This window comes from Elaeis guineensis, chromosome 1, assembly GCF_000442705.2.
Source record: "Elaeis guineensis isolate ETL-2024a chromosome 1, EG11, whole genome shotgun sequence".
Lineage (NCBI taxonomy): Eukaryota > Viridiplantae > Streptophyta > Magnoliopsida > Arecales > Arecaceae > Elaeis > Elaeis guineensis.
Window position 1 is genome coordinate 1,888,885 of NC_025993.2, and position 26,492 is coordinate 1,915,376.

General features: G+C 39.3%; 1 protein-coding gene across 7 annotated transcripts; it reads right to left on the reverse strand.

The window, feature by feature from the left end:
- Positions 1 to 24,921, reverse strand: LOC105035213 (flowering time control protein FPA). 7 transcript variants are annotated; one of them, XR_012138757.1, is made up of 7 exons: positions 24,340 to 24,920; positions 17,545 to 17,790; positions 17,264 to 17,395; positions 16,199 to 17,106; positions 14,687 to 16,069; positions 12,837 to 12,940; positions 1 to 355 (listed from the first exon to the last, which is right to left on the reverse strand). XR_012138757.1 is itself a non-coding variant. In XM_073252286.1 (6 exons), exons 1-5 carry the CDS (start codon positions 24,643 to 24,645, stop codon positions 14,707 to 14,709), a joined length of 2,853 nt encoding a protein of 950 aa, XP_073108387.1. In that variant the 5' UTR covers positions 24,646 to 24,921; the 3' UTR covers positions 1 to 355; positions 14,687 to 14,706. The 7 variants fall into 7 exon arrangements, 2 of the variants coding, with proteins under 2 accessions (XP_073108387.1, XP_010908978.1); XR_012138720.1 differs by having other exon boundaries at positions 12,837 to 12,963; XR_012138713.1 differs by having other exon boundaries at positions 12,837 to 14,122.
- Positions 24,922 to 26,492: the final 1,571 nt, after the last annotated feature.

Sequence of the window (26,492 nt, forward strand, 5' to 3'; positions counted from 1 at the left end):
TTAAAAAAGCAATGAATATAACAAGTACTATTACCAACAGCACTTAAGGCAACTGCAATTACCACCATACAGATTCTGAGACGGATGTTCGGTTCATATTAACCTAAAACCACATCATCAGATAGGCTCCCTTTGTCCTTACGATACATCTCTCTCTGCTTACTAATTCAGTTGTTTTTGGTAAAGAAAACAACAAGGCGTTCATGATGCATTCGTCCTCTCTCGACTTTGGGCTGCACGGTAGAAGGTAGATCGCACTCCCATTTCCGGTTCCAACACATTAGCAAACCACGACAATAGACTGCTTCCACGTCCCCACCAGTAGGAATATGGTGAAAATAACTCCAAGCTTCACCTACGAAGACATCACAATAATAGATGGGTAAACTTGACAGCGACTGGATAGACACAAGCCATTTATTTATTTATTTATTTGATGATAACACGACATTTATTCAAGCGTAGGTTTCCAACGGGAAAATTCCTGCAGAAAGAAGTCTTCTTAACAAGTTAAACAGCCAGGACACAAACACTCTCTAACGTGCCGGAGAGACACTCTCTAACGGTTCCAAATATTATCAGTATTGCACGGTGGATCTTCAAAACGAGGTAAATTTATTCAAAAATCCAAAATATATTTTGCCCCATGATGCTTTGTAGTTGATACTCCTTCAATTAGGAGGAGCAATCCTTTTAGAATTACAAGAATAAAGGAAGCGATACAACGTTCCAACGATAATATTAAATATGTTGTCCTAAAACATTTCTCAAACCTGCCAGACTATGGATGGCTATGATAATGCTATAGTGTCTTTTTGGTGTGATGATATCACTATAGTTTAATTAGCCTTGCAACTCTACGACCCAAAAAAAAAATCCCTAGACGCAAAAATCGCAACCAAACTCCCGTGGAACCAGATGGAAATCAAAGATGAACCCCTTTTGCGCTTCTGATGGTCGGTCGTTCAAATTTGTTCCAATACTCCAGAGATAAAACTAAAAATCAATTATTTAACTAAGAACAGTAGTCGACAATCTAAACTTTTTTACATCCCGTCACCAGTTGGGCATTCTCATCACCACCACCAATTTGGAAATTGAAGGACAATGCGTCAAAATTCTCATCAAATGCTACGGAAGTGAAATAAGGGACCATTCAGCATGCTAGCCGACAAACTCGACGTCCCACCACGACCAATTTGGAAATCGAAGGACAACTCGAAAGAGCGTCAAAATTCTCATCAAATGCTACGGAAGTGACATGGTTGCCCATCACGCTGTAAAAATACCTCGCACGGCGGTACGCAATCTCCGAAACGTAAAGCCCGCTACGGGCAACGCAGCACGTTGAAATGCAAAGCTGCCGGGTATCGCATTGCGCCAGCCACATGAAGCATAATGTTTAAATCAAGTCCCACCGAGCCCTCAACCTTTACCATCTCAGAAAAATGTTCTGAACTTTTGATTCAAAATGTAACCGTATATTAATCAGATCAGATGTCAAGAATTTGCTAGATTGGTGAAGGCTCTAATGCACAATGCTTTGGATTACAAGGTCGTGCACACCTAACCGATCACACTATTCTCCAAGACACGATCACCACATTGACATGCCCTGTGACCAGCATAAGTAATGCATCACCTTACATTACTTCGCTAAACGACCCTAATGTTTTATCCTGATTATAAACATGACAGGTACACCTTGCATCAGAGTTTTGAGTTATAACGTTTTGAAGGATGTCCAACCTAAGAACCGTGAACTAGAGCTGAAACTAGAGCCAGAACCTGGAAAATGCTCTTCAGGATCAAGAATTCCAAGAGTTCATTAAAAAAAAAAAAAAAACCATCAACCAAGTAATTTGTGAACAAAAATAGAACCTACCAGACTATTTTACAGAATAAAAATACTGAAACACTATAAAAATTATCAAAATATTCTACAAACAAATGGCCTCCATCAGAAATGCAACTTATCAACCTTGGCCCTCATGACTTGTCTATCCAAAAGTATAATCATATTTTCAATTAAAATCATCATAATATATAATTATTTAAGAAAAATATCATTATTTTTTAAAACAAATGTATAATGGTTAACTAGTATTCCAGTATCTCAATATATCCAAACTCATGGTTGTTCTTTTTAATTTGTTTGTTACGTAGAATCAATAACTCCTTTCATTTTAAGCGCTTTTTCAATCAAAACGGAAACAGTGCAAGTGTGCATGTATACAATATATATTACTCTAGGTTTTCAGAGGTATGTCATATCCAACACTCACAACACTCAGTACTCTTTGACGCCCATGCCAAGTTTCCTTGTGCCTAATTTTTTGGAGATTGCCGTATCCAACACTTAAAATACTCAACACTCTTGGCACTCATGCCAAGTGTCTTCATAACATGACCACATATCGAAATATTTAGATGAAAAGAAAGAAAACCATGAACGTTTTGGGAGAGAACCTGCCAACAATATAATTACTCACATCCTAACTTCAAGAGATGCACCATCCAAGAATGAAGCCAAAACCTCTAGTTGCTAGCAACTGGGTATGACTATTACAGCAAGCCCTATGTTATTCACGGGTTCGCTAGTTCAAATTCTAGTTTGAAAATTTGGCTATTTAGTAGTAAACCTGATGGTAGTAATGAACCCAATTTGCCAAGATTAGTATTAGAAAATACATTCTTAATTACTGTTAATGTTTTTAGTAAGCAAAAGTATTACAAGAATTGGTAGTAAGCACCTTAAAAGAACATTATTTACATGATAAAAGTTTATCCATCATTCAATTTTATCTAAAGATTTGCATAGATTTCAAATAGGCAGGATACCTTAGGATATCTTCCAAACCTTTGACACAATTCATCTGCCCATCCACACTAATAATTTTTTTGGATCCTTTTAAGGTTCCATTTTTTAAACTAAGACATCCTCTCAAAGCTTTGAAGTCCCTACAGTGGCGCATTAATGACTTGCAAAGATTAAAATTCTAGTAGGACCAAGCATCTAGCTCATCATAGGATTAGATTCCAACTCCATTTCAAATCTTATTCATTTAGAATCCTAGCAAAGTTGTGAAATACATAGCTCCATGGAAGGTCACACCTTTAAAATGATTTATAATGAATTGACTTGCAAATTGGCATAAAATGTAACAATCCGCCCCCCCCCCCCCCCCCCAAAAAAAAAAAAAGAAGACAGAGAAAGAAAGAAGATGAAGAAGAAGAAATTTAGATGACACTAATGTCATGGGCTTGGAATTTCTACAAGCACTTGTGAAACGCTTAGAAGTTTTGCTTGCCCACAACCTCCTCTAAGTTAGCCTATTACCCTAGCCTCTAAGCCTATTACCCGCAATCGCCTCTAAGTCAATCTCATACCCTAGCCTCTCAAGCTAAAACTCCATATATATATATATATATATATATATATATATAGAGAGAGAGAGAGAGAGAGAGAGAGAGATTAGAAGAATGGATTAGCAGTAGAAGATAACTCTTACAACTCTTTGGTTGGATGATTTGGCCAATGAGGCCTCCCCTCTTTTCATAGGCACTACCAACTACAACTAGTAGTTTGAATACATGCAAATGTCACAATTTCAACGATTAAAATCCCCCTAGCTCTTTCCATAAGAGCCTAGAAAAATATCATGCCATTCTACTAAATTTGTAGGTCTAGAGAATTCCGCAAGCTTAATCCCATCGAGCTCCTCTCAATAAAGAATCAGTGCACCCAATGTTGCATGGAAGGCTTGAGCTGTTACATTCTTCCCCACTTAAGTCCTTGATGCCCTCATCATGCCTTTATGAAATTCTTAGACTAGCTCCTAAAATTGCCACAACACTTCAATAGGTTCCCAACTTATTTCACTATCGAGCAGTCCTCTCCATTTCACCAAATATTCCCAACTAGGAGGTATACCGCTCCATCACACCACACAGTCCGCCAATATATATTCCACCTCCTTGTCATAGGATGTTAGGATGCCCGACGAAGCTCTCTTGGATTCACCTCGACCAAGGTCATCTAGCTCTCCATAGTAGGGTTTCAATGTACATGGAAGGAGTGAATCTTAATCTTGGAAGGTAACTCCACCTTATAGCCTTGTAGGCCACCTTGCCCACCTTCCTCGGAATGGGGAATGGCCATTCATTACAACAAATAAGGCCATTGTGTAACTTGCAAGTAGCCTTCTATTGTGAGGGCAATATTTTTACAATCACTTAGTCCTCCACTTTCATCTCTAGCAACCTCCTCTTCCTATCCGCCCACTTTTCATTCTCTTGAGAGCCTTGTCAAGACAACAACATGCTACATCTGCTTGCTCGTGCCAAGATTTTGCTACCTTAAGAGCTGCTAGACTTGATCTCATGTAGCTGGCAACTAAAGTATTGGGTGTCTATGTGTTTGTTGTCCGACAGCTAAATCCAATGGGCTCCAACTGGTCGCCTCGATCTTCTGTAGATTGTAGGAGAATTGAGGCAAGTAGCTTGGCCCAATCCTATTGATTAGCATTTAGAGGATGCTTGGTTCGCAACCGGAATCAAAATCGAAATCGGAATAGATATCAAAATGAATTGGAATCAGAATCGAAATCAGAATGGCCAAATCCCCCGAAGCGCTTGGTTCGTGATCAGAATCGAAATTGGAATAGAAATTTGAATCCATAAAGAAGAGTAGGGATTGAGTTCTACATAGATTGAGCCATTCCTATTCCACTCCGGAATTGGAATCGAAATGGGACTCCTCCCAGCCAAATAGTTGGAATGGGAGTCATCCATTCCGATTCCGATTCCAGACCTCCCACTCCCCCCAACCAAGCACCCCCTTAAAGTACATCAAGTATACCTTCAGTAGCTCGCTGACCCTTTTGGTTTGAATGATAATTTGGGGTGGAAACTTGTGGAGAAGTGCAGCACTAAGCCCGTCAATTTGAACTAGGTCCAAAAATACCAGTGAATCGTGAATCACAATCTCTGATGATCTATTGTGGCAATCCCTAAGACTTCGATGCATGCTTGAAGAACAATCAAGCCATCTCCTCTACTGTACAATCTTTAGGGGTAGGTATGAATAGTGTATTTGGAGGACCGATCAACCACCACAATAATCGATCCATACCCCTCGAATTTAGGTACGGTGATGATGAAGTCCATGCAAACATTTTCCAATGGTCACTCGAAAATGAATAGTGGTTCTAGCAACTCGATTAGAACTTGTGTCTCCACCTTTTGCTGGCAAACAAGACAAATCCTCACATAAGAGTTTCACCTACATTTGTGGCCAAAAGTATGTCGCCTCCACCGAGGCCCTATTATAGTGTTGTCTTGAGTCTCCGACCTGCTTTATAATCTTTAATTATGTTCCTCCGCAAGTTACCTCACCTTAGAATGAAAATGCAGCACCCTTTTGTAAGTAGCAGGCCGTCCTCCACCCAAAATTGCTTGGTTCTCTCATCATCAAGTAAGTCCACCAATCCATTGGCCGATGTATCATGTGCTCTATGCCCTCCTTTATTAGGTTGAGCAAATCTCCTTTAAGCTGGCTGATCGTAGCAAGTTTAGCCTTGTAGCTCAAGGCATTGACAATTTGGTTCATATGCCCCGGCTAGTACTCCAAAGCCATGTCAAATTCTGCCAAGAAGTCCCACCAATGAGCTTGTTTTGAAGAGTCTTTTTTTGTGTCTCGAGGTAGCTGAGAGCAACGTTGTCAATCCTAATTGAAAAGGTAGTGTCTCCACACCCTCAAGCAGTGAACTACCACTACATTCTCCTTATCATGAATGGAGTACCGCCTCTCCATGTCATTTAGCTTCCAGCACTCAAAAAGCCACCACATGGCCTTCTTGCACAAGAACTCCCCCAATAACAAAATCTGAGGCATCTGTATAGACTTCAAATGGTAAATTATGATCAGATAGCCATAGCACTGGTTCCTACATCACTATCGCCTTCAAATCCTTGGAAGCCTCCTGTCAATTAGGAAACCAATCCAACGATCAATCCCTCTTAAGCAACTCCATTAAGGGTCCAGCTCAACATGCATAACCCATAATGAACCTTCTATAATAGTTCACAAGCCTCAAGAATGACCACAACTCTATCCTTTTGGTAGGAGCCTGCTATTCCTAGATAGCATTGGCCTCCTTGTCCATGCAAATCATGCTGCTAGCAACACGATGACCCAAGAATTCAATCTCTTCCCAGGCAAAAAGGCATGTAGAAGGAAACTGCAAAATTGTGAAAATGGCCTGTAAGTGCTCCACATGCTCCTCCAACATCTAGTTGTATATGATGATGCCATCCAAATACACCACTACAAACTCGTCGAGGTAGTTGTGGAATAACTTCTTCATTAAGGTGCTAAATGTAGCTGGGGTGTTGGTCAACCTAAAAGGCATCACCATGAACTCAAATGCCCCATACCTCATCATGTAGGTAATTTTGCCTTCATCTCCTTCTGTAATTAGACTTGCCAATACACGAACTGAAGATACAATTTGGAGAAGTATCATGCTTTACCAAGCTGGTCAAAGAGTTTGCAATCAGAGGAATTGGGAACTTATTCTTCATAGCCACCTTGTTAAGAGCACAATAGCCGACACACAAACGAAAGCTTCCATCGTGCTTCTTCTGAAAGAGCACTAAGGCATCATGAGGGGCTTCAAAAGGCTGAATAAATCCTGCATCCAAAAGCTTCTTGAGCTGCCTTTTAAGCTCCTCTAACTCAGGCAGGGCCATTATATAAGGCACCTTTGCAGGTAGTGTAGCTCCCAATTCCAACTCAATCTTATGATTCACCTCTAGACATGGGCACCGGACAGGGCCGCCCATTACACGGCCCGACTCAGCATGAATTGGCACGGCCCACTTGCTACAGTAACGGATCGTGTTAGGCACAGCACATATAAGGGGGCTGAGCTGGACTGGGGGTTTTGCAGCTCAAGCCAGGCACAGCCCATAAGGGCTTGGGCTAGCACGACGTCGGGTCAAACACGACCCCGCCCACATGCTAGCCCGCCCCCTTAACATGCCCGTTTATATCCGTTATGGGCTCCTAATTATAGTCCTCGTGCAAAACAAGATTCTCATCATATTTCTAAATCATTTGATCCTTTTAATAATTCTAAAAAATAGAGTTCTCCTGCTTTTAATTTTTTTGAAGAAATTCATCATTCATTGATTTTTTTCAATTTTTTTCTTTTTTTAAATTTTTTTAATTTTAATATGCATTAATATTATGAATATTAATGGATTGAAGATGCAATTTTTTCATTTTATATCTTCTATCTCTCATATATTTTTATTACTTAATATTTTTTATTTTTATATTTTAAAAATTTTATTAAAAAAAGGCCCGCGGGCCTAATAGGCCAACGGGCCATGCCTGGCACGGCCTGCCACCCCTGGGCCTAAGGCCGTGCCAGGCCAAGGATTTTGTTTAAACAAGCCATGCCAGACACGACCCGTTAAACCTTCGGCCCGTGGGCCTGGACCGTGCCATACCAGGCACAGCCCATTGCCCATCTCTATTCACCTCCCTCCATGGTGGAAGCTCTTTGGCTACTTGAGCAACATGACATCTATGAACCCTTCAAGGACTCCTCGAATCTTCTTAGGAAATTCTCTAAAGTCCTTACCACCCACCATAGTCCTTCAAAATAGCCAAGTACATGACTTCTTCACATCCTTGCTTGCATCGTAAAAAGAAGCTTGGTACCTAAATTGGGTTTGGTCATTGTTGGCACTATGGTGGTACCTCCTTCAAGAATGAGTATAAAGTTGTATCAAGGCAAGAGCACCATATTGAACTACCTCAAGAACTCCATGCAAACCACCACATCGAAGTCAACAAAAACCACCACTATGAAGTCAGCTTTGCCACTCCAAGTACCAAGGTGCAACTCCACCCCCACAAATTACACCATCAAAAGGCTTGGCTTTAGAATTCACCATCTTCAAGCAGCCTTTCTCCTTGATCAGCTCAAGCCCAAGCTGCTTGGACTAATCTGGCTTGATAAAGTTGTGTCGCACCCATGTCTGCTATCACATGGGCGGGCATGCCATTGATGCCGATCTCGACATACATCAAGGTCCTACCTCCCATAGCTTTGGGCACTAGATTAGCCTTCAAGACATTGACGAGTCAAAGAAAACTCATCTGAGCACTTTCCTAGCTTTCATGCTCTTTGATCATGGCATTGAGTGCTACCCTCTCTAGACAAGCCCTAGCCCAATGCAGATCATCGCATAAGAAATAGTTGCTTCCGGGTCTCCTTCCCCTGTCCACCTTCTTGCCCTTTGGTGGCTTGCCTCCACCCTTTGGGAGTTTACTCTTCGAGCAATCCTCCTTGCTATAAGATGGTTCAAACCACTTTGCTCCCCCATATTTGGCATGGAATTGTTTCATCTGGAAACTCGACCTTACGAACTCCACTAAGGTTTTCACAACCATGAGAGGCAATTGAGATGTCCTTCACACCACACCTATAACTCAGTTGCAGCCCACATACTAAGAATTCAAAGCATGTTTTTTTTGGGGGGGGGTGGGGGGGGGATAGCACAGTCTCAAATCGACCCCTTCAACTTCAGCTCCTTCATTTTCTTCCATGCTTCATCAATGACATTCTCAATGTAGAATTGTTTCTTAGTTCTCATTGTAGATCATCCCCGGTGTCAATGAAGCTGGCACCTCTCTCCATCTCAAATGTTTCCTATGCCACCACACAGCATCAAGAACAATAGAAAAGCGAGTGGCCATTCCCACCTTGAACTTTTCATCCTCCATGTAGAGTGCCTCAAAGTGTCTCTCCATGTGCCATGCGAAGTTGTCAATTTTCTTGGCATCCCTTTTGCCATCATACTCCTTGGCTTTGTGAGCTTCAACCTTTTGAGTGAAACTTGCAATAGGAGCAGCAACAACCCCATTAGCCATGACCTTTTTGCATATGGCCTAATCAGCCTTGGTCTCCTTCATGCTCTTCATCTCCTCAAACAAAGCTTAAAGGTTTGTCAAGGCCTCTAGAACTTGGGATTGGAATGTGAGATTCTCTTGACATTGAGCTTTCCCAACAGAGTTCACGATGCTTAGCATGTCCTTATAGAGTTCCTTAACCTGCCTCTCAAAGTCATCATGAAGCACCTTCAAGCCTTGCTCCAACTCGTCAAACCAATCTCTTGTATCAATCACAACCATCTCGACTTGGCAACCTTTACCTTCATGCAGCTCCCCTGATCACGAAACTTGTCTCGGCCTCCTTTGCCCTTCTTCCCCACAGCCTCCTTTGCTCAGCCACCTTATGCATAGTGGTAGCTTCAGAAGCCATGATGCTCCTTCCCACAAGTTGGCTATAATATCAACTATCACATGCTTGAAATCTCATCAAGCATCCATGCAGCACTTGATTTGCCTACCCGCAACAACCTCTAAGTCAATCTATTACCCCAGCCTCTCAAGCTAAAAGTCTCGAAGAGAGAGGAGAGAAGCCCACAAGAGAAAGAGAGAGCATGGAAGAATGGAGAGTAGTATTCCACTAGAGAACTCCTACAACTCTTTGCTTGGGTGATTTAGCCAACAAGACCTCCCTTCTTTTCATAGGCACCACCGGCTACAATGAATCGTTAGGATATGGACGAGTGTCACAACTTCCATCCTAATATCCTAATCCTTTGAAGTGACAAGAATGCCAAAAAGCACGGATAGTCAGTAAATATTGCTTATTGGAAGTAGCACCAGTCTTCATATATCGAATCTCCTTAAAGGCTCAAATAATGGATAGCAATACTATCTTATAGTTCATCAATTCCAAAAGCAAAGCTAGATACAAGTAACCATGCGAGTACTTTCTTACTATCTAAACGGAAGGTAACATGAAAGTCAACATAAAACAAATATCTTGTCAAACACACTATGAGATAAAAGGCATTGGCGCTTCCCTACTTTCCTCATGTTCCTGAAATAGGATGTCGGGCAATACAAAAAAAAGAATAAAAAGAATACCTGCAAATATAATTGTTTCTATAATTTGATGCTACAATGTTAACACTTTCCTTCAAATGTTCTTGTACTTATAATATAAATATGAACACACCGAACTTGATATCTAATTGTCTATCAAAATCCATACATATCATTGCAAAATTCAAGCTGGTAAGGTTTTGCCCATTACCATAATTCTTTTATTCACATAACTATTAATTCAATTCAAAATCCATCCCAACTCCTTTGAACTTTACCTCTTTCGACTAGTCAATAAGTCCTGTACTCCTAAAACCTCCCCTCGAGGTCTCAAGTATCTCTTGCCATGCAATCCCATAGTGATGATAATCAAAATTCATTAAGTTCATCTTTTGTGAGTATCTCTCCTTGCCTTTCAAGACTACATTCCTGTCCTATTTCACAACTGATTATAGCTTTCCTCCTCTTGCCTGCCTCTCCTAACTCAAGTTCAAACAACAATTTGAAGCCTCTTAAAGAAAATTTACCACTCTTCCGGCCTTACTGGTCAAGAACTTTTACTTAAGATACTAACCAGCTCTAGAATATGACGTTGGCCTTATACACAACAGACAAAGGTTGCCAATGACCTCATTTCCAACTGCCTAAACAGTGTGGACTAAATCAACCTTTTTTCCGTCTAACCAGTACAAACCAACTTTACCACTATTATTTAGTGTAATTCCAGCTTCACAATTACCCTACATAGGTCCATGTAGTACTATGCCCTCTTACCATCCCACTAGCACATAACCATTTTATGAGAACCACTTTTGCAATACAATCTTTTAAGGCACCATTGTTGTAGCACCAGGCAGAAAAAATTTAACAATCTAGAAATTTACCACTATATAGTACATATGAGTTTCTACAGAAAGTACATAATCATAAGTTAGAAAACTAAAAAAAAAGCATTTGTCTGGGAGGTCCCAGATGCACAAAGACGAGAGGACCATAGAATCCCCCAATAATTATGCCCTAGCAATCTTCCATATCACAGGCGTCTTTTAACTTTACATACCACAGACTTCTTTCCCCCAAAAAAAGAAACCTTCGGTACAAGCACATTGGGGTGCCTTGACTTAACTATTAGGCTGGATTTGGATCGAGAAAAAGATAAAAATAGCAAAACTTATGCCTACGATGGGAATAGTTACACTAGAAATTGTTCCAATTTTTGTTTGGCTACCATTTTTAGAATAACTTTTAAACTAGGGTTCTCTTTTAAACTAGGGATATTTATCTATAAAAAAGCAAAAAATAAGTATAAACTTTTATGACAAGGGCTAGTTTATCTCAGCTTCCCCAAGGATTAAATATGGCTATCATATCAACACAACCATTCCTAGGTTTTACTGGTTTCCATTGACCATTTGGCAAGCATAAGCTTGGAATCTTTATGCAAGCTTTATACCCAAACAAATTGCTGCATAAAGTGAATCTAACAAGATGGCATATCAAAATCCAACTCCAGATTCTAAAATTAATATCTGCAGTACTATTACATCCAGGCCTCAACAACGTTTCAACACCTTTTAGGGGAGCAGCTTTTTATACATTTTAAATATAATTCCCACTTTAAACAGGGAAACATGGATTTGCTAAATCTTAAATATTTGTTTGATCCTTCGAAAAGAGGGAATTCACCAGAAACATTATGATTAGCTTAAGGTCATGTGTTCCATGCGTTGCCCTAGCCAAATAAAGATATCTTAAATATTTTATGTTTCAAAATAATATTTTATAACTAAACTCATTATTCATGTCAAATATCGGAATCCTTTCTGAGCTGATATACCTTTTAGAGACCAACAAATCCATTATAGACTAAGATGCCTTTTGAAGAAATAATAACAAAATTTAAAGTGGTCCAACTGCTTATCTGTATGATCCAAAACAAATTTAGACAAAAAAACGGTCGGTTGACTCATAGGGCTCTCCTCATGACAAGCGCATAACTTTCGCAAACGTGTTTGTAAATAGCCTCTCTGATCAATAAAGCTTCGCCCAGAGAGATGTTACCCAAGCATGCGGACCTCCATGCTTCATGTTGATTCTACATTGCTCCTGTTAGCGTGGCAGAATATCCATACTATAAAAGTATCAGATAGAGGAAACGAGGATGACAGCAAGTTGAAAGGGTAGAGTTCCTAATCTAATTACCTCTGGTTTCCTCTATTTGATGGGATTCCTCGTATCCATCGGAGATTAGAGCGGGAACTAAAATCGCAAAAGCAAAGTCCCTAGTCCGATTGCCTCTAGTTTCCTTGGTTCCTCAAGTCCATCGGAGATAACAGCAGGGGGATAAAATCGCACGCCCCCAAAACACTCCTCCCTTTGAGTTAGGGTTCCAAAGGGAACCCAGCCTCTTGCTTCTAACACGTTCCTAATTCTTTGGACGGCAGGAGTTCCTCAAACCAGCCGCAAACTAACACTTCATTCCAATTTAAAAGCCTATGGTTCAAGATTGATTTCTGATTTGGTACGGTTCAACCAAAAAAAGAGGCATTCTGAACAGCCTTAACAACTTGAAGAAAAGGATATAAAAGTTATACGGGCGCACTCATTGACAAGGTTGATTTCTCTATTAAGATTTGACACTGAGGCGACCGGTTTAAGCACGTCAAGAAAAATAATGATAACGAAGCAAAAGGATCAGCATGAAAGACAGTTCTTCAAATTTTTTTTGCAGCAACACCTCCATTTTGAACTTCGTTGTCTTACATTTATACATATAAAAAAACAAAAATAGAACATTGCAACATTTCAAAATAGAGAGAAAAAATCTAAATCACTTAAGGAGACAAAGGAAAAACGAAGTTCTTACCTAGGTTTCTCACTTATCCAAGGACAAAGGCCAGTTTAAATATTTGACCGTGCTTTTTCATCTTTAATTCCTCTCTTGTAAAGATGACTCCAGATGTAATATGGCTGAGAAATTCACAATGAGGAATCTTGTGCGCCCCTCATTGTCGGGGATAAGAATATGAGGAAATTATCATGTAAATTATTTTTATTGAGTATTTAGTCAAAATTCTATCTCAATTGCCACAAATACATTTTAGTTAGTCCTGTGAAGTAAGCATGCTTTATAGGACTCAGCATTTCAACAATGATTGATTCGCACCTACAAATGTCTTTATTTCTTAACGTAAAAAGACTCAATATCCACCAATTTCACCGTGTACTGGGTTCAGGTTATATATTCCACACGAAAGAATGATTGATCTTCTTTCATGACATCGACCATTGGATCGCAGTCATGCACAGATATCCTGCACAGATCAGGAAGCTACCATCTTGGGATCCAATGGTGGATTCATGCGAAGGAAGGTAAATCCCTCCTTTCGCTCGAAAGATACAACCTGTCCCGAGTGCACTAAGCACTTCAATAATCATCATCACCATAACTCGAAAGAAACAATATCCAAAGACCAAACTTCGGAAGGCAGATATAACTAATCCAAGATAAAATCAAGTTGCATATTGTAATTAATTACGCCAGAAACCAACATCCCAAATTTTACATTGCTAATCAATTTAGAAGTTTTATGATATAGCTTTCAAGAGTTTGACAGTGTCATTTCACCTCACAGATATTTGTCAGCTCATTAATTCTTGGACAAATTCTAGAGCACTAAAAAACTAACTCAAGTGTTACAATCTTATTTTTTCCTATGAACTTTTTGTTTTGTACAACAATGTTTTTCTTCTCAAATCCTATAATGATGAATGATAATGATGATGATGATGATGATGATGATGTAATGAAACATTTAATGACTACAAACATTTTATGCTTTTGTAAACTTTATGGTTTCATAAATTCCAGCATCATATCAAATTATCATCAACTTTATGCCCGCTTTACCCACAAACCATCTGATGGAACTTCTAGCTTCCCACTATAAAGATGATAGCTATTCCTTTTTCCCCAAACTTAATACCATAAAATGCAACAGAAAAATGTTATATAACCTACTATTGCAAAAACAACCAAAAGGCATTACATAATCTACTATTAGGTTGGTTTTATTACAGGTGGCATGTGACTCATTCTCCAACAGAATGCTGATAACAGTGCAATCGGATACATCCAGACCATAATTTCCTCTAATCTCCAAAATCAACCAAATGAAATGAATCAAGAATAGAAATTTGCTCCAAATACTGAATAATCACAAAGTTATAATTTAAAAACAATTGAAGATGACAGTGAAATAATCATAGATCTCATAAATCTGACAAACGCTTAGATTGACCTACTTTGCTTCATTATGAATCATAATATTTCTACTGCTTTTCAGCATTAGACAAGAAAAAGGGGGGAAGAAGAAACATGCTCATAGAAAACCAACAATAGCCTGTACTTCAAGACTATGAAAGTTATTATAAATACTCAATAAAAGACAGAAGAGCTTTAAGATTTCTATCATCAATATAATATGTCAATCATCAGAAGTATTTAGGATTTATCAGTGAAACTTGTTAAAAAAACATGTTCCTGTTATATTAATGTCATAATAGTATTTCTGCAAGCACAATTAAAAGGAAGAACAAATAATTAACTACATGCATCTAACAGATACTCATGTAATCGCATTTAGGAATACCACTAAACTAAGAAAGAAAGTTCAACATATTATTAAATCAATGAAATCGAGGTGAAAAGAATACCTGTCACATAAGAACATTTTTCAATGTTGATTTCCAGGTCCTTGCACAGCTTGAGCGCTCGCTTGCTGCTGTTGTTGAAGTTGCAGGAGTAAGCTGGCAGCAAACTGAAGGGTTGACTGGTACCTTTGGTTCTTATCAGCATCACCATCTGATGTACCCTGACCTGAACCAGACAGAACAGGTTGTGGGTGTTGCCCTTGAGTAGGCGGAATGGCACTTTGGGGCTGGGGCAGATTTCCAGTGTGATCATGAGCAGATGAAGTGGGTCTTAACTGCTGCTGAACTGGTTGGTTGAACACACCAGCCGCATTTGTTGTCTGTAACATGCCATAGTTGCTGTGAGAAGTCAAAGAAGAATCGAACTGATACTGTTGATTGCTCTGGGTGCCAGCAAATTGGCCACCTTGTGGTGGCATTGTATAATTATTTGAAGGTCTAGTCGGAATAAATGGAGCCTCTGGCATGTTTAGAGCAGGGTTCTGAATTTGTGTACTACCAACAATAGGTTGTGTAGAAGGATCTTGTCCACTTGGAATGTTAGGATACGCCGGAAAATGAGAGTTGAGTGGTGCCTGACTACTAAATTGTTGACCTAAATGCTGTGGAAGATGGCTTGGTTGCTCTAAGGAAGCACTAGAAGCTGCCGCTTGTTCCTGTCTCCACCCTTGAGAAGGCGTTGAAGCATCATGTATCACAGAAGCAGAAGACAAAGCTGCCCTGCCCGTGGAGACTGGCATTTGCGCAGTCGCAGCAGCTGATGATGGATTGTTGCTGGGAATCAAAGAAGCTAAAGTAGCTATTAGTTCAGGAGTCAAGGAAACCTCCACCTGGGAAGCAGCAGCAGAATTACCAGCATAATCCAGGGAAGCTGGTTGCAGGGCACGTGGTTCATCAGCATGGGTCAGAAGTGATTTCCCAACACCTGCACGATGCATTGACTCCTCATACAATGACCGATTATAATCCATTTTTGAAGCTTGCTCTTCATTTTGTGGAACAAACTGATAACCCTTCAGTGAACTAGATGCCTCTTGCTGATCAATGTAATGGGATGGCGGAGGAATTGCCAGTTGTGGTACCACAGCATTAGTTGATTGCTGTGGCAATTTCAGAACAACACCATATAGACGCTCAGGACCAGAAATATTCAATACCTTGGTCAAAAAATCTGACGGAGGCACCAAAAATAGAGTAGTCCCATCATCAAGCTTTGCAACCCCAGCACGACTTTTTAAGCCCAGGTAACGGAGAAATTCAGTGTAAGAAGCAAAATCCTCTTCACTGTCAGGCAAAAAGAAGACAATGTCAAAGCCAATAGCATCAGCATAGTGCTTTGTAAGCATATCCAATCCCGTTCTGGCTGAGCAGTTAACAACTTCAGGCCTGCCAAAGAAGTTCATATGACAATCATCATAATAGATAATCGATTACTTTTATAACAATTATCATAATGTATAACCAATTATGTTTATAAAGTTAATCATGCATGGGTTGGGGAGAGTCAAAACTTACAAAGGAGAGTCAACGCCCTTTCCTACTGCCACGCACCGAGCATGGCAAACGGGAGTTCCACCTTTGGCAATAATACCACGCCAACAATGGTCACTATCAGGAGAAGGATGAAGTTCACCATGGCCATGAAGAACTGGACTGAGACGACTTTGACTGAATGCACCTCTGTCGGGATGAGAAAACCCAAAGGGATCTCCAATACCCTCGCCATCCACCCTCCTTGCATGCAAGAAAGCACTATCAGTCGAAGAACCGTCCGTCCTGGACCTCTTCACATCTCTAATGTCGAATTCATCCCGTAAACCAGGCATGGGTCGGAAAGGAGGGCGCAAGGCTGGTGGCGAAGGAAGAATACCCGGTGCAGACGGAGATCGTCGTCCCCAAGTAGGAGGCATAGCAGTGCCACCAAAATCATGGAACTCTGGACCTCCATGATGAGGATCAAATCCTTGTGGTCCAAATGGCCTCATTAAAATACTGGATCCAGGCATGTTGTTATGAAGCAAGGATCCCGAAAAACTATTTGGGGCCATTGGACGACTAGGACCATACAATTCCAAAGGTCCAATAGGTCCTTCATTAAAGAACATCTCTGGTCTAGGCCCTCTAAACCCTGGAAATGGTGGTGGATTATCCTTACCAGGCGCAAGCTCACTGTTTGAAAACAGTATCTGTATTCGTGGGTCATTAAAAAGGCGCCCTTGGAGACCTTCCTTGGCACGCCTAGCTTCATCAATGCTTCTGAATTCAACAAAAGAGTAGTTCCTTGAGGGAAAGCACTTGATTCTTTCAATCTCACCAAACAGAATCATGGCATTATGAAGCTTCTGCTCATCCATCTGTACTGAAGGTGGATAGCCAATCCAGAGAACATTACTAGGATGGTTATCTCTTCGTCCTCCATGAGGCTGAGAAATTTTCAACAAATACAAAACACGAAACAGTCCATAAATTAGTAAACTTCTAATCCGATGTTCAATTGACAATAACAGGGTAAAACATGCAGATCAAAACATGTCATGAAATATCCTGCAGGAGTTTAACTTTCTAGTTCAAGATATATACCATATGCCTCTTAAGCCCATGATAGGAAGAATCATGGAAACTTCTTGCATCAGGTGGCAGCGATCGTTCCTGCAGCCCCAAACTCCGATTGCCTAAGTGTCCATTCCTTGAGTCTCGATAGTCAGGCCAATCCTATAGTCATGATGATAATGGTATCAGGGCAACAATAGAATGCACACAAAAAAAAGTCACTAAAACTTTAATTTATATATATATATCGGATAACAGGCATGCCAGCAATATTAAACATGGAAAAACCAGTGTGATGACTAACCACACACCTTTCTAGGAGGCTGGGATCTCTGAAAATCTACACATAATTGTTCACCACCTAAACGCTTTCCATTCATATTTTTCTGAGCAGCAATGGCATCTTCTGTCTTGTAATAGTCAATAAGTGCCGCATTTCGATCCCTGAGGAATTTGTACTCTTCAATCTTCCCAAACTTCAAAAGTTCGTCCTCAAGTTGTTCCTTTGTGACAGATGAACTGATTCCTCCAATCCATAAATGCTTAACCGCCTTTGCCTGAAACCAAAAATTAAAAGAAAATTTTCAGCACCCTTCTGTATGTCATTTTTCACTGCAAATGACTGTGAGACCTAGAAGAAAATATTCAACCATGACCCTTTTGTTCTTTAACATATCATTATATCATTATATACACATTAACTTGATCTTAAGAGGAAAACAAGATGCCATAATCAATGGGTCCGGTCTCATCTATATGGGGTCAGGTACGTATTTCTAGTGTAAAAAGATTAATTAGGAAAGGCATGAAAAGGATGAAAGCATCGAAGAATGCATGAAATCCCAAACTTAATCTGCCTGTAATTATTTCTATGTTCAAATTTGATTTACTAAAGCATATAAATCAGACTGCCTGTAATTAGAAATCAGACTTGAAGTTTTAACTTGTAGCAGATTATAACAAAGAAAGGATGGAAAAATTGATTACCAGCAATCAAATATAATTAAACATAACACCAAAAATGAAGATCTTTCTTTTGCAACAATTCATATTTAGTTGATTCGTGACCTTTTAAAAGCACAATTACAAGTGAAGGTCAATAAGCTTAGGCTGCACATGACTACTCTCACTTTTTCTTTTCTATGTACTTAGTACTTTAGGCTTATGAACATGCAGCAGGTATAGTATTTACAAAACTCAACAGAACTAAATGCATAATGTAACTGAATTGCATTGACCTCATCAAACACAAAAAGTTGCAACACTCTTGATTCTTTCAAGCTACCATACCCAAACATCAATATAGACAAGGATGTTAAGTGTGTCCACATATATAAATGTATACATAAATATGTAGACATGCATACATGTTAAGGTAGCAGAACAGCATTCCAAATACTAACATAAATAAGGATAAAGTGATTAGTGACTCAGCATTGAAACTAATATTCTCCAGAATTAATGATAAACCAAGAACATGATATCTAATGCAGCACTCTGATGTCCAAAACAATTATGCGAAAAACTAAACAGGGTTTTTGCCACATTTTCAACAGTAAACATGGCCTTATTAAAACTCATATGCATTTTGGCTTTACATATCATATCTTGTGCAAATCGTGAACCAAGTAGCATGTGATGTCTCAGTATGATCCAAAATATGCCAACGATCATCCAAATATAATGTCAGCGAGTTGGCAAAGAAACATATCAGGCCTATAACAATGTGATGTCAATATAATATGCAATTTGACTCAATATGCTACCTTTTTTTAGTTTCACAAATGATTGGTTTTTAAACAATAATATACAGGTTTATATTCATATTGTTCTGAACAGCACTTTTACCATGCAGGATGGAGTGGTAAAGATTATATAGTTTAACTGAATACCATTACACCAGGTGTAAAAGGTAACTGGTGATAAGCAGGCAAACAAAGTATTTAATCTGCTCAGAATTGGGTATATTGCTACTGAGATCGATAAATCTCATACACATCCCACAAAATCAGCAATCATCCACTCCCACAGGATGTGAAATCCCTGTGACTTGTTGCTGACAGCAAAATGGTTTCCAAAATTATGATCGAAATAGAAAAACTCACATAATGTATGTAAAAGGATCAAACAGCAAATTGTGACAATAGATAGATACTGTAAAGTGGATTTAAAACCAGGGATTTTACATCTCTTACGCTACGTATACTGGCACAAGTTGAGCAAGCCACATGGCCATTCAGTGCCATGTTGTGCACACATTGAGTGGCATGCACAAGGAAAAATACCCAACCTCCGCAACGCAACCTTTAATAATACATGAGGATTTTTTACGATTTTCAAATTTAAACTATATCACGCAGCTTCATTTTTTTCCTTTTTTGAATGGAGAAAAATGCAGGCTTGTTATTTACAGAAACATCAAAAACTTTTATTCCTTTGAGATATGATTTGTTATTTTTTATGAACATCACGAGAAAAAAGGCATGACACTAAACACTAGCTGCAGCATCATGCTCTGATAGGATCACCAAAACACAGCACGTAGTTGAAGTTGTCAAATGAAACCATAAAATGAATTATACATGTTATGTCACTATTCTCATTATTCTGATTAGGAGATGCCTCCTTGGGGCTTGGACAACTGCCTACCCTACAGAAGGGCCATAGATTGCCTAGGCAATTACAATTTAACCCATCAGGTGCAGGTGCTAAGAAAGTTCTAGCCTTCTAGGCACATACCTAGGCAAGCTGGCAACATTAAAAAAATAATTTCATTAGCCACCCGCTATTATATGTGTTTATCTATGTACAACTTTATGTTAGTGAGCGTAATATATCCCATTTCAGGTTCATACATAACCTATATGTTATTGTGTGTTTGTAGCATAATTTATATTTTTTAGAGTCAGCTATAAACGTTTCTCACTTCACATAAAAACATTAGACCCAAGAACCAACTGCTGGTAAGTTGGATGACCAAAAAAGATATAGAATCATTAACGTTTAAGTTGGAACAACAATCATATATGTCACCGATTATATGTGTGTGTTAAAGTGCAGTGTCTGGGAAGCCATCTATGCACCTGCAGCTTGGTGACCACATCACACTTGGGTAGGCCTACAATGAACTAACAAGCAACTAAACAGCCCATGGCTCACATATGTGGCTATGGTGCATATAAGCTGTGATAAAAATGGCTTTTTGATAAGTTGCTCCCTCAAGAACAAGTTTGTGTTTCTTTTTGAACATTAATAGATTAAATATTATACATCTTGTTTGCTGAACAGAAAGTGTAAACCTAGTTATGGCATATCTGAAGTTTAAGCATTATTTGGGAAAATATCAGCATTTCCAGTTTAACATCCTAGAATATCAAAGTAGGCTCATATAAGTGTAAAATTATAATACAGTTTTCTATTTTTCCTGAATTTTTATCTATTAGTTATTGATTTTCACTTGTCATTATCTATTTGTATGAATTTTATTAATTCTTATATATTCTTAAAATGCCGAACACATACATATCTTCCTTCCCACACACACACACACACACATATTCTTAAAATGCCGAACACATACATATCTTCCTCCCCCCCCCCCCCCCCCCAACACACACACACACATATACATATATACATATGTATGTATACATACATGTGTGTGTGTGTGTGCATGTGTGGATGTATGTATACACATATATGTATATATATGCACGCGCGTATGACATATATATTTATGTATGGGGTTTGACTTCAAGGATGTATATCATTGCATCATCAAATATAAGGCAAAATTTAATAATAATTAAATGAAGCTCAAGCAGCGAAATTAGTTGCCTAAGAAATTCAACAGGTACTTGCAAAGCTACCTATGCTACAGGTTAGGCATTTGTCACTCCAGGACATCTGGCCACTTAGGTGCTGTAGCACACAAATAGGAATTAGCCAACAGGTTACTTGCACATTTGAACATCTTATTGATGATTAACAATTTTGCTTTTGCTACATACAATTAACCATCCAACTAAATGAACAATTTTGCTTTTGCTACATGCAATTAAACACCCAACTAAATGAACAAACAATCTTTCTTGCTCAATCTGTCGAATCTCAACAACATTGTAATAGTATATTGCTTGCCACCGCCAATCACGATGCTCACAATATCTTGCACGTTCTTAGCATACCATAACTCAGCAATTACAACCTTATCCTTTTTGGCTTCGCAGGATAACTACTTTCAATCACCTTGAACTATTGTCATCAAGCGAATCCGAGTTTGCCCCCCCCCCTCCCCCAGATTGCTTAGCAGCAATTATTCCTTTGAATTAATTCCTCTCAAGCTCTCTATTCTTGCTGGTATGTCCAAGAGCAGCCTGTGATGCTTGAAATGTGGTTCCATTTGCAAGATAAGGTTTGAAATGAAAAATAAAAAAATATTCATCTTATAGCAACTTAGCTAAGAAAGATAAATAGAATGGTAAACAACAAACAACTTAGAACCATTTGATCCTCTCAACCTTTATGGGTATGCCTGAGCCTTACAACCAAGTTTCTTTCAAATTAGAAACCATAATTAAAATCTGAAGGCACAGCAAACACTAAGATGAAACATATGCTACTTTATTGTCCACTACCATCCAATAAGACAGTGAACCTTGGCACAATGGTAAAGTTACTCTATTGTGACTCGGACGTCACAACTCACAAGTTCAAAATACGTAAACAGCCTCTCCGCATGCGGGGATAAGGTTGTGCACATCCAGACCCCACAATGGCGAAAGCCTCATGCACTGGCCTACCCTTACCATCCAAGAAGAAAACAATTACCTCAAAATAAGATGTTCTCGATGACTACATTAGGCATGAGAATAACATTGCTAACTATATGGTAAATAAAACAGTTCCACATTGTAGAAGTTATCCGTGCATAAAGGTGAAGGGGATTCAAATTGCTAACAGCAGTTTGAGTTGTCAATAAAAGAGCTTCATTCCGCAAGCATGAATTACTCTAGAAAGGTCAAGTTGAGAGAGGAATTTGTTTTTTAACAACTTAAAGAGAGTTAACCACCTTAACCCTAGTCCAAATAGTTAACAATGATTTCATTCACTTAAAACAATTTGACTAATTCAGAGGCATCTCAATTGTGACTCATAACAAACCATCAGTCTATCATAGGTCATTTGGCCAACATATGGTCAATTTAGGGGAAAACTAAAACAATAATAAAACTACATGTGTTTCAAATGATGTGGTGCTCAGCATTAGGAACTAAATAGAACTAACTAGAAATCCAAAACAATACCATTACCTTACAAGTAATGGATCAGAATTCAACAGTTAAAAGAATTTACATAGGACTCAGAGAGTGGTCAAACCCCACATTTATTGAACATGCACGAGATACAAAACATCCTATATTCCCTCTATCTCAATTGGTGTTATTGATGGAAGCAATTTAGCTTACTACCAATGGCCAACTGCCCCATGTATTGGTCAAGCTGATGCTCACCTAGGTGGACATATTCATGGGACATTGGCTGGTGCACACCTAGCCCATCGCCCCATCTGTTTCTTTGCAAGCACAACTGCTCTCAACCCCCTACATCTATCATCCATGTACAAATTGACTAGACTTTACTCTTTGAAGTAAATAGGCTATCTTCAATTTGCCTTGTAAGAATGTAAATTTTTTGCAATCATTTTGAAAGTACAAAGCAAAAACATTTATCCTGAATGATTTCTCCCTCCTTTACATCAATCTACAAAATATGATGAATTTGAAATCTTAATTGGCACGAAAAACTTGCACCACCTCATCCACCTTTAGTAATGTAAACTATACAACCTGATAGAAGTCTGCACACAAACAAAATTGTCGATGTTTGTAGAGTTAGCCACATTTCAATTAGCAACTTTCCAAGTTCTTTACTAGCCTACTATAAGGAATATATTTTTGGAGAATTCACAAAAGCAAAACCAAATTCTTATGGTTCCTGCATTCAAATATTCCATAAAAACTGTCCAGCAATGTTAAGAGGTATTTAAATTCCACGTCATCTGTTAAAACTGAAATAACTAGACAGTGAGCAAACAAAATGAACCAAAAAAAAGGTGAATCAAAAACACCAGCTCCTAAACTTGCTTGCTTCGGTGCGATGATTTTATCTTTTGCAAATGCAAAAGGCACCTCTGTTCATGATTGAAACATTTGTTAATTGCCATGTAATATCCTTTATCACAGGGATCCGCATCATGTACGAGGGTATAATCCATGAAAACATGAATATGCTTTACAAGACACTATCATTTTAATGTCATCCACCTTTGCATGTGTATATGTGTGTGTCTGTTCCTAGTGGTCCAAACCTAACAAGACTGCATAATTCCTACGTGACGAGGACTGCAAATATCATGCACTTGACAGAATCAAAGTGCCAATTCTAACTACTCCCAGTGTTTGATGCATCCCCTTTACAAATTTGGCTCAAATGACTACATCAGTCAATGTCTAACTAGCCACAAAGATCATTTAACTGACCAAAAAAAAAACACAGTGATGGCATTTTATTAAAGAAACTGTTTGATAAGATAGTACAGAAGTTGCTATACTGTATCAACCTTCCTTGTTAATAACCAAATACTAATCAGAAGAGTTAAAAAAAAATCAGGCCCAGAACAACCTAATCAAAAGGAAAAAAAAAATCCAATCCAAAAAAAAAAAGGAATCATCCACAAAAATTTTAATTTAATAAGATTCTTTCAGATGAGATATATGGTTCCTAAAATTCTGTCTCGGTACTTAGAAAAGATCACCACATTGTCTCGTTTATCAAATCTTCTATCCGTTTTTCTTTTTCCTTTTTTTGCCACGCTAATAACCAGATACAAAACCAAGAAAGACAAACAATGAAGAAACGTGTCCTAATCGGAAACAAGTAAAACCTAACCCAGAATGCATTTTTGGAATCCATCCCCACAATCTGCCCACAGAAATTAACACATAAGCAACACAGCAGAGGAGAAGAAAGAGGAGAAGAAAGATGCATTCTTCCATCAATCTAAGCAAAATGCATATCAGATTACACGAAGGGGAGGGACAAACCGGTCGGGCAAACTCAATCCTGACGGTATTCCCGTGAAGCGTGGAACCCTGGAGGGCATCCTTCGCAGCCTTGGCATCCTCAATGCTCCGGAAGAACACGAACGAGTAGCTCCTGGCCCCATGCATCGTGTTGCAGTCCAATGCGCCGAACTTGGAAAAGGCCGTCATGACATCGAGATCGATGGTGTCCGGCGAGAGGTTCCCCACCCAGAGAACGCTCGACGGGGGGTCATCGTCGTTCCCTTCCTTGGAAAGCATCCGCCGGTGGTGGTCCGACGACCCTCCAACCGATTTATTTGAAGGCATCGGCGGTGCAAAAGCCCTATAACAGATCTGGCCAAGAAATCCGCAAGAAACGGCGTTGGAGGGATGCAATCGGGATTGGAGAACCCCGGAAAGGAGGAGATCTTCCAGAGATTTTGATGCGGGAGGCCGATTCGAGGATCCAAAGGGGGCAAGAGAGGGGGCGTAGGAACGGGTAAGAAACCCTAGGGCGGTGAGAAGAAGAACGGGGCGGAGGGGCAGCTGCCGAGAGGATAGTAGAAGAGAAAAAAGAGATGTCGCTGCCTAGGGCACGGGGTAGGAAGACGTGTCCTGTTTCTTATATACGCTGTTTCTGTGTGCGTCGACCATACCGTGAAACTGTTTGCTGCCTTCTATGGCGGGCTTTTGTCAAGGCACCGCCAGGCCTCATGTTGCATGCACCAGTTGCTATTGGACCGCGTCAAATCCCACGGTGGATAACACGCCACGCTACCCCTTGTATTTGCAGCAATTCCCGATTGCACGCCCTCCACCGTGCATTGCCCTGGTTCACTTGCGCCTGGTGCATCCAATAATTTCTCGCCAGGCCAGGGCCCCACCTGATTTATTTGGATAGAATTTGGCTGGGTTCGATGAACCCCCGGTCTAGTCCCGCAGAGTTCATGCGCTACACATATTTTGCAGGGTTATGGATTAGGTTATCTTAAGGTAGAGTTGGTTATCGTATAATCATTGCAGGTGATTGGATTTGATTTGCGAACTTGGGCTGTGTTGCTTATGATAAGGTGTAACTCCTACATTCCATCTGTGAAGAGGAAAGTGGAGATAATTTCTAACATGTAATATAGAAGGATTATTTTCCTTGTATGTTAGAGCATATACTTTCTACTATACAAAGTATATGTTATTGGTGCTTATTGTCGTATAAGAGGAGTTAGATTTTTTCCCCATGCTAGATATGCATTGCTTCGATTCATTGGATTCCATGCAAAGCTTTGCAAGATCATGAAGTGGGTTGTTTCATTTCTCATAAGGAAGCCAAAAGAAAGGAAAATCTATTCAAATACGACGTTGCTCCATTTGGAGGACCTAATAAAATCTCACAAGCAACTCCTTTCTCTCAAATCAATTTTTCTAACTTCTCTTCTAAATACAATTTGACCATGCCTAGCAATTCAAAAGGTTTATTATCTCCACATGATTATTTGAAAGATTCAAGTCTTTACCTTGTCACCTTGTCAAGGATTTGAATGGCATAAACTTGAGAAAATGCCCCCATCCACTTGAAACAATTTTTGAGTGTAATCATCATCTCGTCTCTGCCGCATATTTAGTGCCTTTTTGAATAGAATGGAGAGAGACATTCTAAAAAACAAAGAAGGATTAGCATTGTGGATGAATTACATTGACCTCTACTGTTTGTTGGTCCATTGGACTGGAGAAAAATAGAAAAATCTTCAGGAGTTCCATAGATGATATTTTAGATTATAGAAATTTCCGATTTAAAAACTGGACTAGCCTGACCTCAAAATTTAAACAAAGAGAATCTTCCACCTTAATGATCAAGGGCAACCATCGGCTGGTTATTCTTCTCCTTCATCCAGTGTCCATGGCTTGGCCTTGTAACTCCTTTGGTTTGCTCTCACCACCCCTCCCCTCCTCTCATACAATCTTTGATTTCTGTTTTTGCTTTCGTCTCTTAATGAAATGCAATTGGAGAGAGAGAGAAAGAGAGGCAAGGACAAGCTTTGCCACAGGGATGCAATGGTCCATGGTAAACCATATCTTAAGCATGCATAATGTCACAATACTATATCCCGCAGCACGAGAGGTGTAGCCAACTAAAATAATGAATAATTATACCCAAAAAAAAAAATATATCATATCGA

Bases quoted from the DNA above. Each gene is read 5' to 3' on its own strand.
- LOC105035213 (XM_010910676.4), bottom strand. From the start codon at position 24,645: ATGCCTTCAAATAAATCGGTTGGAGGGTCGTCGGACCACCACCGGCGG. The intron at 17,791-24,339 runs GTTTGTCCCTCC...TTTTGGTTTCAG, and splicing joins GGATTGAGTTTGCCCGACCG to GCAAAGGCGGTTAAGCATTT. The intron at 17,107-17,263 runs GTATATATCTTG...AAAATTTCTCAG, and splicing joins ATGGGCTTAAGAGGCATATG to CCTCATGGAGGACGAAGAGA.